The sequence below is a fragment of the Neofelis nebulosa genome, chromosome 1 (genome assembly GCF_028018385.1).
Source record: "Neofelis nebulosa isolate mNeoNeb1 chromosome 1, mNeoNeb1.pri, whole genome shotgun sequence".
Classification (NCBI taxonomy): Eukaryota; Metazoa; Chordata; class Mammalia; order Carnivora; family Felidae; genus Neofelis; species Neofelis nebulosa.
The window spans coordinates 146,290,288-146,307,343 of NC_080782.1; the positions used below are offsets into that span (position 1 = coordinate 146,290,288).

At 42.0% G+C, this 17,056-nt stretch overlaps 1 protein-coding gene across 1 annotated transcript in view; it reads left to right on the forward strand.

Moving 5' to 3' along the window:
* Window positions 1–272: 272 nt before the first annotated feature.
* Window positions 273–17,056, forward strand: part of LOC131520015 (uncharacterized) — a 45,136-nt gene continuing 28,352 nt past the window's right edge. The window contains exons 1-3 of the mRNA XM_058743739.1: window positions 273–835; window positions 5,960–6,205; window positions 10,105–10,337. Of these exons, the coding sequence (XP_058599722.1) occupies window positions 644–835; window positions 5,960–6,205; window positions 10,105–10,337 (671 nt within the window). The 5' untranslated portion in view covers window positions 273–643. The remainder of the gene's footprint in view (window positions 836–5,959; window positions 6,206–10,104; window positions 10,338–17,056) is intronic.

The following is a 17,056-nucleotide window of genomic DNA, read 5'->3' on the forward strand; positions in this document are numbered from 1 at the left end:
GTGCTCTACTACCAGTTATTAGCCCCGTAGGGTAAAATGAGCTCCTCATAACTCCTTCGGAGACACCCCCACCCCCAGCGATCAGTTCTCACAGGAACAAGAAAAACTGTAGTTTATGCTCACTGAGCTGTACCAGCCGGCCACAAGCCCTATCTAGACACCGGCTGGACACATCCTTTTTTCTGGGCCCGCCCTGCCACGCTCATTACGCTGGCCCCGCCCCTCGCCTCTGGCGCCGACGGAGACCACGCAGACGTCTCGCGAGCTTCCACGTACACACTCCAAGGCCTCTCCCCACTGCCCGGGCCGAGCACATCCGGGTTGCTGAAGCAGGTGCCTCAGGCCCCGCCCCCTTTTGCCAGGCGCTAGCCCCACTTCCGGCCATTTCAGGCCTTTTCCGCCAGTGCTGTGCCGGCTTTATCTCTGCTCTGTAGGTCGTTCCCGGCCCCAGGCCCCGGTCTCTCGCGCCCTTCCCTCGCTCCCAGCGGCTCGTCGCTCCTCGCGAATCTCTCCGTGGCCCGGAGCGACTCCCGTGCGTCTTCGCGGGCGGCCCGGACTGAGGCCTGCCGCTCGTGGTGAGTCCGCGCAGACGTGACCCCGAGTCTCCCCGCAGCTCGGTTGAGGCCGCCTCCGTCGCCTCGGGATGCCGGGGCCGGGGTCCACGCAGCGCTGGGCGGCCGCCGCGGGCCGTTGGAGCTGCAGGCTGCTCGCGCTGCTGCTGCTGGTGCCGGGGCCCGGCGGCGCCTCCGAGATCACCTTCGAGCTGCCGGACAATGCCAAGCAGTGTTTCTACGAGGACATCACGCAGGGCACCAAGTGCACCCTCGAGTTCCAGGTACGACGAGCTCTGAAAGTCCAGGGGCCCCAGCTCACGGTTCCAGGGTCGGGGCTGCATCCTGCTTGGTGACTCGTTCCTGTCTGGGTTTCTCCACTCTTGGGCTGAGTCAAGAATCACCTCTAGGTAGCTGATGCAGGGCATTTGCCTTTCCTGTTATACATCTTGGGCGAGAGCCATTTTAGACGAAATATGAAGATACAGGAGTTCCAGAAATGGTTCTTGTGACTTTTCCTTCTGTGCTCCAAAATGTTCTTCGTCTTAAGGCCTATTGAACTTTCCCCCTTAAAGCACTTCTTTTAAAAAGAACTTCTTCCTGTTGTATAGTGCTCAGTGACCGGTCCCCTGCTCTCTGATTGACACCTCCACTTGAATCAGTTTTGAAGTCCTGCCAATATCTAATTCCGTTGTTTTTCAGTTTTTCCTTTGATGTTAGGACTTTTGGTTAATGCTGCCCCTGTCACAGGAAGAGCTCCTTTCGAGGCTAGAAGACCATCTGCCAAAGGCATTGAACGAATAGCTGTGATAAATGAGAGGACCCTTTTCATCTTTGGGATTTTAATAGGAAAGAAACTTTATTTAACAGAATGTACTTTCTTAAGTTTGCTACAACAATCTTTATTTCTTTTTTTTTTTTTTTTTTTTACTTTATTTATTTATTTTGACAGAAAGAGGGGGAGAAAGCAGATGTGTGGGGGAGGGGCAGAGAGAGAGACTCCCAAGCAGGCTCCATGTGGTCAGCACAGAGCCCGACGTGGGGCTCAGTCCTACCAGCCATGAAATCATGACCTGAGCAGAAATCAAGGGTCGGACCTTAATCAACTGAGCTACCCAGGCACCCCAACAGTCTTTATTTCTGTTTTGTTGGTAGACTCATTTAACTTATTTGAGCAGCTGTTGAGTGCTAGGTGCTGGTGATAGGAAGTGGTACAAATAGATTGTTTCGCCACCATCATTCTCGATTCCTTCTGCATCCAACCCTTTTCTTAATTAGTACCTGCTCATTCATCAAAACTACCTTAAGAGCAGAAAATCTGGGTGTCTCAGTCGGTTGAGTGTCTGTCTGACTCTTGATCTCGGCTCCAGTCGTGATCTTACGGTTCGTGAGTTCAAGCCCCCTTACCAGGCTCCTCGCTGACAGTGCAGGGCCTGCTGTGGATTCTGTGTCTCACTCTTTCTGCTTCTCTCCTGCTTCCGCTCTCAAAATAAAGAAATAATTTTTTTTTTAAAAGGCAGAAAATAGAGGATAAACGGTCTAATCTTTGGGATCTATGAGAGCTTCCTTTAGGAAGTGATTTTAGGCTGAACTGTAAAGGATTAGTTGTACATACTTTGGTAAGGGGAGTGGTGAGGGAATAGAATAGCCTTTGCAAAAGTGTTAAGAGTGGCTGGGAATTTGAGGTCTATCATGAGATCCAATGTACTTGGGAATAAGGAGCCAGAGGAAGAGAGGTCAGGGGTGAGACCATGTGCCTTGCTGGCCTAGTTAAGGATTTTAGTTTTTCCTCAGATTATGGGAAAGCCATCAGAGCGTTGTGAGCAGTGCAGTGATATGATTCACACAGTTTTGGTAACTGTATGTTCACTTGTGCAGGTAGAGAAAGTATTAGGGTGTTGGAGAGATGGCTGTAGGAGACTATTACAGTGGTCCAGGCTTCAAGGGTGGTAGCCGTAGAGGAGGAGACAAGTGAAAGGATTGGAGAGAAGCCAGTAGGTGAAATCAACAGGACTCGATGATGTTTTGGCTACTGCGAGTAAGGGAAGGGAGGCTAAGGATCACCCTTTGGTTTGTTTAACCTTATGGGTTAGAACGAGGGGACTGAAAAGAAGATAGCAGGAATCGTAATATAAAAATGTCTGTGTATTTCAGGTATCAGCGTCAGACACCGTGCTTGGTGCCGAGAATACCACCACTACTGTTATGAGCTGTTACGTCTGTTAGGTAGCAGACAGCACGCCAAGCATTTCAGGCGTGTTACTTAATTCTCAGGACACCTCCATAGGAAATGGGTAGAGTTCTTACTTCTTCCTTACTTAGGAAGCTAAGGCTTTGAAAACTTTAAGCCCAAGGTCGCAAAACGTAGCACGTGGCAGAATGAGTATGCAGTTCCAGGTTAAGTCCTTAACTCCTATACACTACCTCCCAAAGGTCAGTGAGACTGACCTTGACCTCAGGGAGCTTACATGGATACATGCAGTCATGCAGTGTTAAATGCAACAGTGAAGGTACACACTAGGTACAGTGCTGGGCAGAAGGAGAGGGCTCATCCAGGGAAATGTCACCGAGGGGCTGATGTTTGAATTGTGTCTAGGAGAAAGAGGAGCTACTCTACAAGATGGCATAGGGGAGAGGACATCCTAGGCAGGTAGATTGTGTTTGTGAGACTCAGTTCCTGAAATTAGCTTGAGCCCACACTGAAGTACAGTGAGTAATAGTGTTGCTTTGTAACTGTGGGTCCAAGGGCTTCAGGGGTGATTTGTCCCAGTTTGTCAGCATTGTTTGTTGGTAATAGTGAGATTGATGATTTGTACCTGGTCTTGGTGAGATATCCCCCAGCCCCCCAAAAGGCTGTGCTGTTGAGACTGGTAATATAGCAGGGATGTGCCTGTGTGACCAGTGACAGGCCTCTTCTTGGGACTCACTGGTTGCAAGGTGTTCCTTGCACACTTGTGTGGTTCCTAGCCGAGAGTCTTTGTTTGGCTACAGTCCTCACAGAGGGAGGACAAAGGAGCCCATGCCTCACCTCCCCGACCCCCTTCTGGTGGACACTTTGACTGTGATGTTTTATATTATGTTGTTTCCCTGTAATAAGCCGTAGATCTGTAAGTATCGTCGTTTTGGGTCCTGTGATTGGTGAGCAAACAGGACCTGTTTAGCTCACCACTGTTTGAGCAGATGTAAAACAAAGATCTGTTCAGAGAACTTCTGGCAGTCTGCTATTTTTGGAACACAGAGAAAGGGTTGTTGAGGCCACCTTGAGGAGACACAGAGGAGTGGTATGGCACTGTTAACAGGTTGGGTTTTTTTGAATTTATCACAAGGTTTTAAGCGAACGGGTGATGGGGAGGCCAGGAGACGTGGGAGGGGCAACTCTACTGGCATCTGGTGAACGGAAACCAGAGATGGTTGTAAACATGCTGCGGTGCCCCGGGCAATGCAACCCCCTGCCACAAACAATTATCCGTCCCTAAACCAACTGGGACTGAGAACCCCTGGGTTTCGAGGGAAGAGAGATTGGGTTACGGGAAGACCTTTTAGGAAGTTGTGGCTTCAGTCCTGTCTAGACTCTGGATTAGGAGTGGAAGAGGCCGGATGAATTTGAGGGAGGCAGCAACGTCAAGAAATTTGTGTGACTAACCGGACAAGTAGGGAGACTTCGTTTGGGATGATTCCCAGTTTCTACATTACGTGACCGGACAGATTCTAAAGGGGTATTTTTTATCTGAAATAAGATGATTTGTTTGGAAGTTTGCTGGAGGAAGAGTGGCATGGTGATCTGTTCTGGTCCTGTTCAGTTTTGTTGTATTTGACCATTCACAGCACAACGGCCAAATACGAATAATCAGGTACATAAAAATGAAGTCATGACTTTCACCTGGAGGAAAAGTTGTTGTCATTGGAGAGGCAGTAAATGCCCAGTTGATAAGACACTTTTTAAGTCGAAACATCGTACCTGTATGTTAATATTTACATATTAACAGTTTCCTTAGCAGTTTCCTCAGTACATAGTTATATTTCATTTATTTGTCAAAGTGATCTTGTAACATAGTTCAGTTATTCATTGTATTTTCTAAGTGACAAAAGGTCACATTAGCAGCTGATCCTTCTTTGAAGTGCGAGGTTTGATCTCTGTTCTGCAGATCTCGAATGGGAACATCGTGCTCACCGGGAGCATTCACACTTGAAAGTACAGGCTTGTGCCACCTGCTCTCATGGGGGTTGGGAACGCTCAAACCTGCGTCTCTTCTTCCTCACTTCTTTCCCATTCTTTCAGCCTGCACCCTTTGTTTCTTACATCCCCCCTCCCTCTTTCTTCCTACTTAATTCTTTGTCCTCTAAGGAGGCCTTTCTCCTCTTTAATCCTTTTCTCCTTTTCCTCTCATTATGCTTGTCTACTTACCTCAGGAAGAACCTCCCTCCCCTTCATTTGTACGACCCAAATGGGCCTTTAAATTGTAACTGATGAAGCACAAGCCCTTGAAAATAACTCCAAAGTCCTCTTCAGAACTTTTCATTTACCCCCCTGGCTTTCCTTTCAAATATGCTTGCCCTTTAATACAGGCTTCCAGATAAGCAAAAGATTTGTTTGCTTTTGTTTTGTTTTTGCTTTAATCACAAGTGTATAAACAGGATAGTTTAATCATTGATATTTCTCTGGGAAACAAATATGTAAAATGAGGCTATACTGTTAGAATCAATAGCCCACGGGTCTGTTCAGTCCATAATGCTGTTCAAAACAAAAGGTGTATCAAATTCCATATAACCGACGTAGAGAAGCACTTAAGAAACAAACCTAAATTTGGCATTAAAGTGAATTTAAGTTCTATAATAGATATATGCTTGGGGTGTTACGTTAAGGACTGGTCTGCTTTCCTCCTGCACTACGCTATCCGTGTGTGTGCTTGGATGGTGCACATAGGAAATGAGGGGAGAAAATTTAGGGAAGGAAAATACTACATGGCAGTGAGCTTAAGGGTCAAGAGTGTGACTTTGGGGTTCAGATTCTGTCTCTGCCTTTTACTAGATGAGCAATCTTGGGTAGGTTGCTTATCTTAACTCAGTTTCTCAGTTTGTCAAATGGAGGGCAGAAACCCTCTCTTGTAGGTTTGTTGGGAGATTCAAGTGATTTAAGAGACCTGCATTAATTAGAATGGTTATTTGGCTGGTTAGGTAGTTTCTCTGTCCCATCATGGGGAAATTTGTCCAGTGTCTGTAAAGCTTTGGTTGAACTGAAATCTGCCTCCCAAATTCCATCCACTGCTGGAAATTAAAAAATGTGAAATTGCCCTTGATAGTAAAAGTCCACTGCCAGGAGTCTTATCCTTTTAACAGGAAGTCTGGTTGCTTTGTCAGACTTGTGAGTTGCAGTGATATCTTTCTTCCCTTTTTCTCTGTCTTCATAGGTGATTACTGGTGGACACTATGATGTAGACTGTCGATTAGAAGATCCTGATGGTAACGTGTTATACAAAGAGATGAAGAAACAGTATGATAGTTTTACCTTCACCGCCTCCAAAAACGGGACATACAAGTTTTGTTTCAGCAATGAATTTTCCACGTTCACACACAAAACCGTGTATTTTGATTTTCAAGTTGGAGAAGACCCGCCTTTGTTTCCTAGTGAGAACCGAGTCAGTGCCCTTACCCAGGTAAATGAAAAGCAACAGAATGGTGTGTTGAGATGGAGGGAAAGCATAATTTCACACGCATTCACCCACTGATGAACACAGAGTTTGAGACTTTCACACAGTCTTTCAGATCCATCTTAATTCTTATAGTAGATTAGACATTTCAGAGAACTTCAGACATTTTTGGTGGAGACCACTGTGAAAGGATTTTATGAACTTTGAAGTGTAAGGAGGAGGATCCCTTCAGTGGGAAAGGAAATTTAGGAAGACTGGACAGTGCTCCAGCATTCAGAAGCATTTTTTGTGGTTCATGAGGAATATGGCTTCCATAACCCGGCAGGTTGGTATAACTGGAAACAAAATGATGCCTTCGTTAATCTATAATCAATATGCCACCTGGTAGTGTTCTCCCAGTGTTTAGTGTTCATTCAGGCTGCTCTTAGAATGTTTGCTAGAACTTAGGGCAAAATATTAAAGATCAGTGGTAAGCCATCTAACAAAAATAGTTAAGGAAGGCAGGTTGGACTCTATGTTGAAGAAGAGCTTAACAAGAGAAAGAGAAGGAAAGAGATTTAAAGTCTGTGAACAGATGCGGCTCAGGTGGTGAGAAGGGCCATTTTCGTTCCAGCTTAAACAGAATGTGAGCTTAGATCTTATCTAAAAGGTACTCAATTAGGTATCCGAAGGAATTATTTGTTAATTCTACTTGTTAAGCCCTTAAAGTGGTATTTCATTGTTCCCAGGTTCTAGTTAGGTTGTTGGCCCAAGTCATGTGGTGACAGAAGCCATTTTTATTTGTTACTTATTATTTTTTAAATTTTTTAAAATGTTTATTTATTTTTAATGTATATTTATTTTATCTTCATTTTTTAGTATAATTTATTGTGAAATTGGCTAACATACAGTGTGTAAAGAGTGCTCTTGGTTTTTGGGGTAGATCCCCGTGATTCCTCACTTACATACAACACCCAGTGCTCATGCCAACAAGTGCCCTCCTCAATAATAACGTACAGGAGCCTTAACTCGTAGTCCTACTCTGAGCATTAACAGGATGCATTCATACACTCTTACTTTTAGAAATGTTCTCTTATTTTACCATGCCGTGTGAATGGCGCTTTGCTTTGTAAAAAGGTTTTTCTCTGGGGCCCTTGTTTGTAACATAAGCTTCATGAATTCTAATTTGTATAAGGTAGCTTGCTCTACAAGCCAGATAGATAAATATAACATGTGAGTGGTAATAAAGCAGTTAATAGCTGTTAATCTCCTTTATTTGTATCACATTTTTTATCTTAATCTTATTTTTCTACTTTTGAAAAGCTAATGAGTCCCTCATACCTCCTACGGTTGGTGACACTCACAACGCAGTTGTTCACATCTTAGAATAGAAAAATGTACCAGCTGGTAAATGCAGAATAAGTTACCGAGTTGTAGTAAATCACCATTTTTCACCTATTAGTAAAATGATGGATCTGGAGTAGACAGTGTTACCAGTCACTGCTAAAGCCACTAGGTGGAAAACTGGGGGGGAATTGTACCATGGCTAGATCACACTGATAGCACCAAATCTAATGGCCATTTCCAGATGAAGAGGTAACTGGGCATTGTGTGTCTTCTGATAATATGTGTTAATGAAGTGCACAACATTGGAAGTTAGAAGGAAGTTGGAAATGCTGCAGGACAGAGAACCCAGTTTCTTCAAGTGGGAAGGGAAGACAGGAAGAGAACCAACAGATTGAAGAACCCTTGAAGGACACATCAGCCACACGAAGCTGTTTGGATTCTGATTTGGAAACAACTTTCGAGATATTTAGGGAAATTTGAATACCGAGTTTATATTGAAAACTCTAAGGAACTATTTTTCAATTGTTTTACATGTGCTAATGTTACCAGGGTTGTAGCTTTTAGTGTAGTGTTGCCTTGCAGAAATGAATATAAAGTATAAAAGTATAGTTAAAATGATAACAGCTAAGGGATTTGCCTCAAATTAATTGGAGTGGGGAGAAAAATAGGTGAGGAATACGTAGATATTGGTGAACCAAGATTAGCCACATGTTAATGATTGACCTGGGGGCTCACTGTACCACGTTCTTTGGAATATGAACTTTTTGAACATGGACTTAAATCTGAACACTTCTCCTTATTAGAAGAGGTAGGGAAAAAAGGGAAACCTCTCAAAAATTATACGAATCCGTGCAGTTAGTCCCTTTATTTCTGTGATGTTCTTTCATCCAGCGCTTCTTAACCCTTACTCCGTGTCAGACTTCCAGGAATCCTTAAACATTCTGAATTTGTGTCAGATCCTCGCTTTTGTGCACGCTTCCCAGGATTAGCCTCCGTCCCGCTTTGAGAACGCCTGAGAAGGAGAGAGAGTCTAGAAGCGCCTCCGGAGCCTCCTACCACAGATCAGAACACGTGATTTTTCATTTTAGCACCGTTTTGCTAATCTTTGATTCTTAGGGCCCTCGACAAAACAGGAACAGGAAAAACGTTTGAGTGTCCATCTAACAGGTACATGCAGTTTGTGGACCATGTAATTTCTCGTACTTCGTGGACCACGTAATTTCTCGTACTTTGTAGAAGCACCTTTAATGGAATATTTTTATAAGTGATTTCTTTCATCTTACTTTGGCAAAAACTTTATTAAATGTTTGAATTCTTTTCTAGTTCTCTATTCCTTCACAAAAAGTAAGACCGGAAAAAAGAAATCCCAGAATCTTTTGAGAGATTCTGTGGATTTATTAGTGAAAGGAGGGAAGAAGTTATACAAGTCATAAACACTGTAGTAGAGAGGAGCCCAAATAACTTTGTGACATGGGGGTATTCTAGTGACTGAGTTAGCTTGACAGTTTTGGGGTCTAAAGGAGAGAGAGGAGCAGAAAGGAAAATGGGAAGGTTGCTAAGATAAACTTCATTTATTGGAGAATTTTCCAGAATATAGGAAAGTAGTAATGTTCGCCATCTTCCTCCCTCTGCTTCCCATACTCCGTGGCCCTCATCACTGTCCTATTATCATAAAGACATTTTTCCTTTGTGTGGCTGTGCACAGTATATATCAACAGTTCCTTCCTTAGCGATAAGGGTGAGAAAACCCTCAGATTGTTTGTAACATTCTTAATACATGGTTTGTGATGTAGAATAAGTATAATAATAACGCAGGTATTTCATCACTAGGATTAAGTTTTCAGCAGTAGAAAAATATTAAACTCTGCTGTACAAACAAAAAATTTAGACACTTACCCTTTCTCAAAGCAGATAGTGTGATGAATGTATAGAAAGGTAAGGTGTCATCAGATGAAGGCTGGCAAATGGATTACACAGTGAAACTGAAACCCTCCCACTGAGAACGTATGTGTTGGTTGACTGGCAGGAGGGAGGACACATGTTCAGCAAATTGATAAATTAAAGAAGACACTGACGCCCTGACCTATCACTTTCAGACTCACCTGCTTTTAAGATGGTTAACTTTGTCTGGTGCTTGGTTTATTTTTGTATCTATTTGGACTTTGTACTCATTATTGATAAATTTTCTGCCCTGCCATTCTCTGCCTCCTAATTCTTCCTCCTGGGGGAGCCTGAACTTAAAACTCTGTAACCACCCACTGTCACTGATAAGTATTTCTGCTGCTGTCAGCTTAGCATTCTGTCTAGCACATGGCAGGTACCACCGCTGTGACTTTCCAATTTGGGGCAAGCCGCTGCCTCACCAAATCTCCGGCCTCACCAGTTGTCCTAGTGGGGATGAAGGGAAGGGCCGGTTGCATTGCCGGAACCAGTGGCGTAAATGAGCGGGTGAGTGAGTGAGTGCCAGTTCAGTGGTGTGTTAGATCAGATGAGGAATTGAGATCTAACTGGAAGATGAATATATTAGATGGATAGGGCAAAAAGTGTCCCACCTACTAACTGCACCTATCTCTCTTTAGATGGAATCTGCCTGTGTTTCAATTCATGAAGCTCTAAAGTCTGTCATCGACTATCAGACTCATTTCCGCTTGAGAGAAGCCCAAGGCCGAAGCCGAGCAGAAGATCTAAATACGAGAGTGGCCTATTGGTCAGTAGGAGAAGCCCTCATTCTTCTGGTGGTTAGCATAGGGCAGGTATTTCTTCTGAAAAGCTTTTTCTCAGATAAAAGAACCACCACAACTCGTGTTGGATCGTAACTACGTTTTGAGAATTGCTGCACCATTGCCACCATTAATATTGCTGTCCTCTGGTTAATTTTAGGTACCGAAGAACTTACTATTGGCAACATTTTTAAACCTTACTCATACACTTGTTGGGGGGGATTTACAGCACATATCCCCAAACTGTGGAAAGGACACCTTTTTTAATTTGTAAAGGTAGACAAAACTTCGGAACTTATTTTGGGCTATTCATGTTCAATATTCAGCACCAATGATCTTTTCTTGGTTGTTTATATCTTCACATACTAAACTTTGGTATTTTGATTCCTTTTAGCCATTTAAAAGTACTTTTCTTATAGGTAGTGGATATTTTAAAAACCTTCCATTTAATGTCTATGTGTTGTGGAGGAAGAAAATTGCCTTTTAATTGTTTATAGTAAAGTTTTGTTTTCCAGAAAACCAAATGTGATTCACTGTACCAGGCCCTAGTCTGCACTGTTTAATTTGAGCGTGGGGGGAGCCACCCTGGAAATGTTAGTTAATATTGATATAATTTTAAATCGATGGATCATGGTATAATTTATTTCTTACTAGCTTGGAAACTGTCAGTCTTTTGTTTTTTGTCTCCATTCTGTGATTTTTAAGCCGATATGTTCTTTTTTCCATGAAGACGTTCTCACCACAGAGAAAAAAGTAGGTTTCAGCAACGTAACAGCATTTATATAGGCCTTAAAAATCAGTCTGTTAAAACAAGTAGAATAATTACAGAATAACTTAAGATCCTACATCGGGAGGCAAATGAAATGAGAAAAGTTTTAGTGAGTTGTCTGCGCATATTACATTTTCAGTGCTTTTACAGAGAAAAAAGTTCATCTGTTTTACTTTAACATTTTGATGGGCTGGTTCTTGCCCTAATGTGGCTTCACTGTCTGAGTCATTCCTGGCTTAAATTGACCGCTGTAATATTCGTATTGTAAAAGTGCCATATCCTGAGGGTGGTGCTGCACTGGGAAGTTGGTTTCTTTGGATTTTATCCTTTCTTTTTTGTGTGTGTTTTGGTTTTTGTTTGTTTTTTGTCTTGCACATGTAATTTGTACATTTCTGGTCAGTGACCCGAAGATGATCTAAAACTTCAGAATGCCGTGTGTTTCTTATTTGATAATCTTCATCAATTGTACTGCATTTAATGAATATTAAACAGTGCATATCCTGTACGCTATAGGGTTTAGACTGTGTTTGTATTTTATAACTTGTATAGACCGAGCTGATTGAAATAAGATTTTGTTCAGGTGTTCCAGAATAGAATACAAGACACATGCAAAACTCTGTAGGTATTTCAAGCTTTTCTGCTGTTAAAAAAAAAAAAAAAGAATTGCAGCTGCTTTTTGCCATGCCTCCCTCCCCCACCCCAGAGTGAGCAGTGCTGAACAAGACTGTCCCGTAGAATGCTAATGGGATGGCAGTTCTAGTCACTTAACCACTGTGGACTAGAAGTTAACTCAGTGCAAAGCTATCTTTAAATGTCTTCAAAAAGTAGAACCGGCTCTGCACGTAAGAGCAAAACAAATTCAAAGGTGTTGCGCTTGCTCATTTCAGATGCTACAGTGCAGTGAGGGATGAACACGTTTCTACCCCTTTCATTCTCAAATCCTCGAAGACCAAATAGCTACTCTTTAAGCTATTCAGCAGCAGACTAGGAACTGAAGTTGACCATTTTGCAGGTTTATCTCTGGGTTTTTGTATCGGGATTGTCCTGCAGCTTTTATAAGTGTCCCTGTATATTTAGATTTGAAACACTAGCGTTAACGTGATTGATCCGCACGGGTGTACGTTATATGTCCTTCTCCGCTTGCCTGTCTGCTCTGTTGTGTTCCGATACCTTCCACCATAATTAATCCCCGTCAGGCAGCATCAGTGCACCTGGTTTGGCTTAGGTAATGCGGTCATTCAGTCTGTGCCTCCCAGAACTACACGATACTAGACGATTACTACAAATAACTTCTGATGAAACTATCGAGCTGTCTTGAAATTTTTGAAGTCACCGTTGTTTCCTGTTGTAGAAAATAGTACAGGCTTAGTCGACACTCTCTGTAACTGGTTCAAGTTTGACAGCTGTCTATTCTCAACTGGGTATGTATATTGAAATCAGAAAATACCGATCTATCCAGACCTAAATGTTTAAGAACTTTTTTTTCTTCCTCCTGCTGTATAATTTGTAGCTCCTCTTGTTTCTTTAATCCTTTTGTAACTTGTTGGAAGAGTTTGAATTTCCCAAATATTTATGTTTAGACATATGGCTCAGAATATATATTTAACATCCTTAGCTGTATATATTTTTAAAGTAAAATAAATAATGGAAAGGGCCTTGATATACAGGTTTATTACTAAAATATCAACTGTGTGAAGATCCATTTTAAGATACTACTTTGCTAATTAATCTAAACATGGTTTTTTCTATTAAAGACACAAACGGTTTGTGGTTCACAGCTCTCATCCTGGTTTGATGATAATCATCTTTGAAAACACAGTGGACCAAGGAGCGGTTTTGTTCTTTGGAAGGTTTCATTTAAATCTCTGTACATCCATTTTTGCTTCAGTTTGTGTAACATTTATAGTTCTATAGGACAAAGCAGACCCTATGACTATTGTTTTCAGAAGTTAATATATAAATAATTCAAAGGGGGTTTTCATTTACTTTTGAAAAGAAAAATTTCTCTAAACACGTGGGTCCTGCAGGATTGCACCAATCAATTCTTGTAGAATAAAAAAAAATCTTTGAACAAACTGACTTCACTTGTTTCTGTCAGGATTTGTCTTTTTACAGCTTCTTAAAAACTTGCAGCTTGGAGTACAGTTTGTAGCGAGAGAGTGGTTTTTATTGGGTGTTTCATCTAGACATCTCAGGGACTGGCCAAGAAAGAATGATAAAGAAGAAGAATACCACCTCTAAACTACCTCATTTTAAACCTTTTTGCATTTTCTCACTGAAAGTTTTGGGTGAAAGGGAGTAAAGTCCTCAGTTCCCTAAAAAGCTCTTTGTTTTTAAGTAAATTAGCCTTAGGTTGTATAATGCCAAGTTTCCTCAATTGTTTTCTTACCCTTCATGATGTACTCACAGGGGACATTTGGGTTCCGGGGCAAAATTCTACAAAAGTAGCAGAGACCTAGCAGTAAATACAGGTTGATATGTGCAGTCAGGTGCTGCGCTAAGTACTTTACTTGCATGGACACATTTCATCTTGACGATAATCCTGTGCACTGAGGATATTCTTCCCATTTCACAGACAAGGAGATGAAGAAGGCATTGAGAGGTTAAGAAACCCCCCTGTATCTCAGTATCATTAGCACAGTCTGAGTGTGAAGTACGGCGCTCTGGCTCCCGAGGCCTCTCCCGCGACCACTGTGCAGTCAGTACTGCCTTACGGACACCAACCAAGGAGAGATCTCAGAAGGCTTAGCTCTCGGTTTCCCTATAGCTCAGCAGCAGTTCAGGGCTTTAGCTTTGGAGTCACCGCCAAGTGCAAATTACAGTTGTGTGCCCTCACACAAGTGATTGTGTTAACTTTATTTGTGTCTTCGCCTGTCGCTAAGGTAATAGCTGCTATAAAGAGAATAAAATGAGATGTTTACGCAACACTTAGGATCAGTAGCCACCCTATACAAGCCCTTAATAAATGCTGTATTTTCCTCATTGGTCCAGTTCTAGTCTCTTGATCTGTCTGAAGTTTCTGAAGTTTTTACCGCAGCCTGTATTCTTACGGCTCTTAAGTAAATACATAACATGAATATGAAAGTATTTATCATGTGCATGAATGATCTAGAATTCTGGTTTCAGAAATGAGTACGGTACTCTGACCACCAGGAACGTAACTTAGTTGGGGAGACAGGATAGGTCTCTGAGCAGCTAACGTTACGTAAATAGTGAAGTGGAATGGACTCAGAGAGGCTTAAGACCTTTCAGGGTGCTAGAAGTAAAAGAATATGTAGATCAAAAGATTTACTCCCCGAGGAGTTTTAACTTTGTCTCCCCACAGGGGAAGCTCATGGTTGTCTAGGTAGGCCAGTGGTTAAGTGGATTAATCTCTAATTCAGAGACAGGTGGACTATTGGCCAGTCCCCATTGCTGAATATTGAAAAAAACACATTCTTTTACTTTGTTAATAATAGAAGCGAATCCAGGAAGAAAATACAAGGATGTTATCCCTGACCACCAAATGTGCTGTCTTTCATTCTACATTTCTCCATTTTATCTGTAAGATATTATTAGAAATGATCCTATTACGGAAATCAAGATCTACTAGAAGTAACACTGGTCTGGCACAATCTTTTTAATTAAAGAGAAAAGGCAGCACAAGAGTTTGAAAAATAATAATTAGAAGAATAAAGTCCACTCATCCCACCGTCCACTTAGATGTATTTCCGTTGTGTGGGTGTGTGTTTAAATGTTTATTTTTGAGAGAGGCACAGAGGGGGACAGAGGATCCAAAGGCGGCTTTGCACTGACAGCAAACTGCAAGATTATGACCTGAGCCAAAGTTGGATGCTCAACCAACTGAACCACCCAGGTGTCCCTATATTTTAAGAACTGGTATTCTATCGTCTGTAACAAAATTTTAAACTTAAAATGGTAAATAAAAGTGGACATAATAGCAGAATTTATTAAGGGCGCCTGGGTAGCACAGTAGGTTAAGTGTCTGACCCTTGATTTTGGCTCAGGTCCTGGTCTTGTAAATCATGGGGTCGAGCCCTGCATCGGGCTCAGTGCTGACAGTTCAGAGCCTGCTTGGAATTCTCTCTCTACCTCTCTCTCCCCACTCTCTCAAAATAAACTTAAAAAAAAATAAGCCTGAAAAAAGTTATTAGATGTATATAAAGAGGAATAATGTAACACACATTCATATCACCAATGCTCAGGTTAAATGCCACCTTGCCAGCACCCTGGAAGGCTTTTGGGTATCCTTTCCTGATCACATCCCTGAATTTCCCCACTAGAGATCAGCAATGTTCTGGTAATGAAAATGAAGCACCTGGGTGGCTCAGTTGGTTGATGTCCCGACTCGATTGCAGCTCAGGTCATGATCCCAAGGTCATGGGATCAAGCCCCACATTGGGCTCCATGCTGAGCCTGGAGCCTGCTTAAGCTTGTATCTCTTCCTCTGCCCTTCTCCCCGACTCATATTCTCTCTCTTAAAAAGAAAAAAAATTCTTGATGTTAGGTAAAGCATCTTTATAACCTTTTCCTCCAAGATTTGGGCTGTCATCTTTGTCATCTATGCTTTGCATTTAAAAAAAATTTTTTTTAATGTTTATTTATTTTTGAGAGAGAGAAAGAGCACGAGCGGGGGAGGGGCAGAGAAGAGAGGGAGACAGAATCTGAAGCAGGGCCCAGGCTCCGAACTGTCAGCACAGAGCCCGACGTGGGTCTCAAACCCACAGACCATGAGATCATGACCTGAGCCGAAGTCGGACCCTCAACCACCTGAGCCACACAGGCGCCCCTATCCTTTGCATTTTTGTACAAAGTTTGGAATTTGCCCAAGTTTCAACAAAACAAGTCTTAGGATTTTTGTTGGAATCATACTTAATTAATCCTCTCTATAATAGTGCATTTTCCAGTGAATGAACATCTCTCCATTGATAAGGACTTCCTTAGATCTTTTGATAACAGTTTTGTGATTTTCTTCATAAAGCATTCCATAAATTTTGTTACATTAATAATTGTTTTCTTTATATTTTAGATGCTATTGTAAATGATGTCTTTAAATTTTGTTTGTTGCTGGTGCACAGAAATTGAAAAAATCTCAATATATATTTATTTTGAAAGAGAGAGTGAGCAGGGAAGGAGAAGGAGAGAATCCCCAAGCAGGCTCCGCACCGTCAGTGCGGAGCCTGATGTGGGGCTCGAACCAACGAACCTTGAGATCATGACCTGAGCCGAAACCAAGAGTTGGACACTTAACTGACTGAGCCACTCAGGTGCCCCAGAAATAAAATTTTTAAACAGATTTTTCTGTTTGGTAACCTTGCTGCAATTCGCTTATCAATTCTAGTAATTTCTCTATAGATTCATTTGAACTTTCTAAATATGCAAATACATCACCTACAAGTCAGAACAGATTTGCTTTTCTTTCCATTCCTCATAACTTTTGTGGTTTTCTTTCTTTTTCTTGTCTAATTACATTGGCAGACCCCCAGTACGCTGTTGAAGAGACGTGGTCATAATAGGCATGCTTGTTTTGGGAATGCACTCCAGGTGTTCTGTAAGCAGTTTATGGTATTTTTATTAAATTGAGAAATACCTATTCTTAGTTTGTGAAGAGCTTTTCATAATCACAGATGTTGCTGAATTTTATCAAAAGCTCTTTCTGGAGGCACCTGGGTGACTCAGGTCATGATCTCACAGTTTGTGAGTTCTAGCCCCACATCGGGCTCACCACTGTCAGTGCAGAGTCTGCTTTGGGTCCTGGGTCCCCGTCTCTGCGCCTCCCCTGCTTGTGCTCTCTCTGTTTCAAAAATAAATAAGAAAAAAAAAATTTTTTAAAGCTCTTTCTGTATTGCAAAAAATTGTTGTTTTCCCACCTTTAATCTCAACATGATTTGTTACATGGATTGGTTTCATATTAACCAACCTTCCTTTCCTGAAGTAAAACCAACCTGGCCATGATATGATTGGTTTGTTTTTGATTTGGCTTATTTTAAGATTTTTGCTTAATATCACAATGATATAGCCTTGTAAAATGAGTTGGAGAGT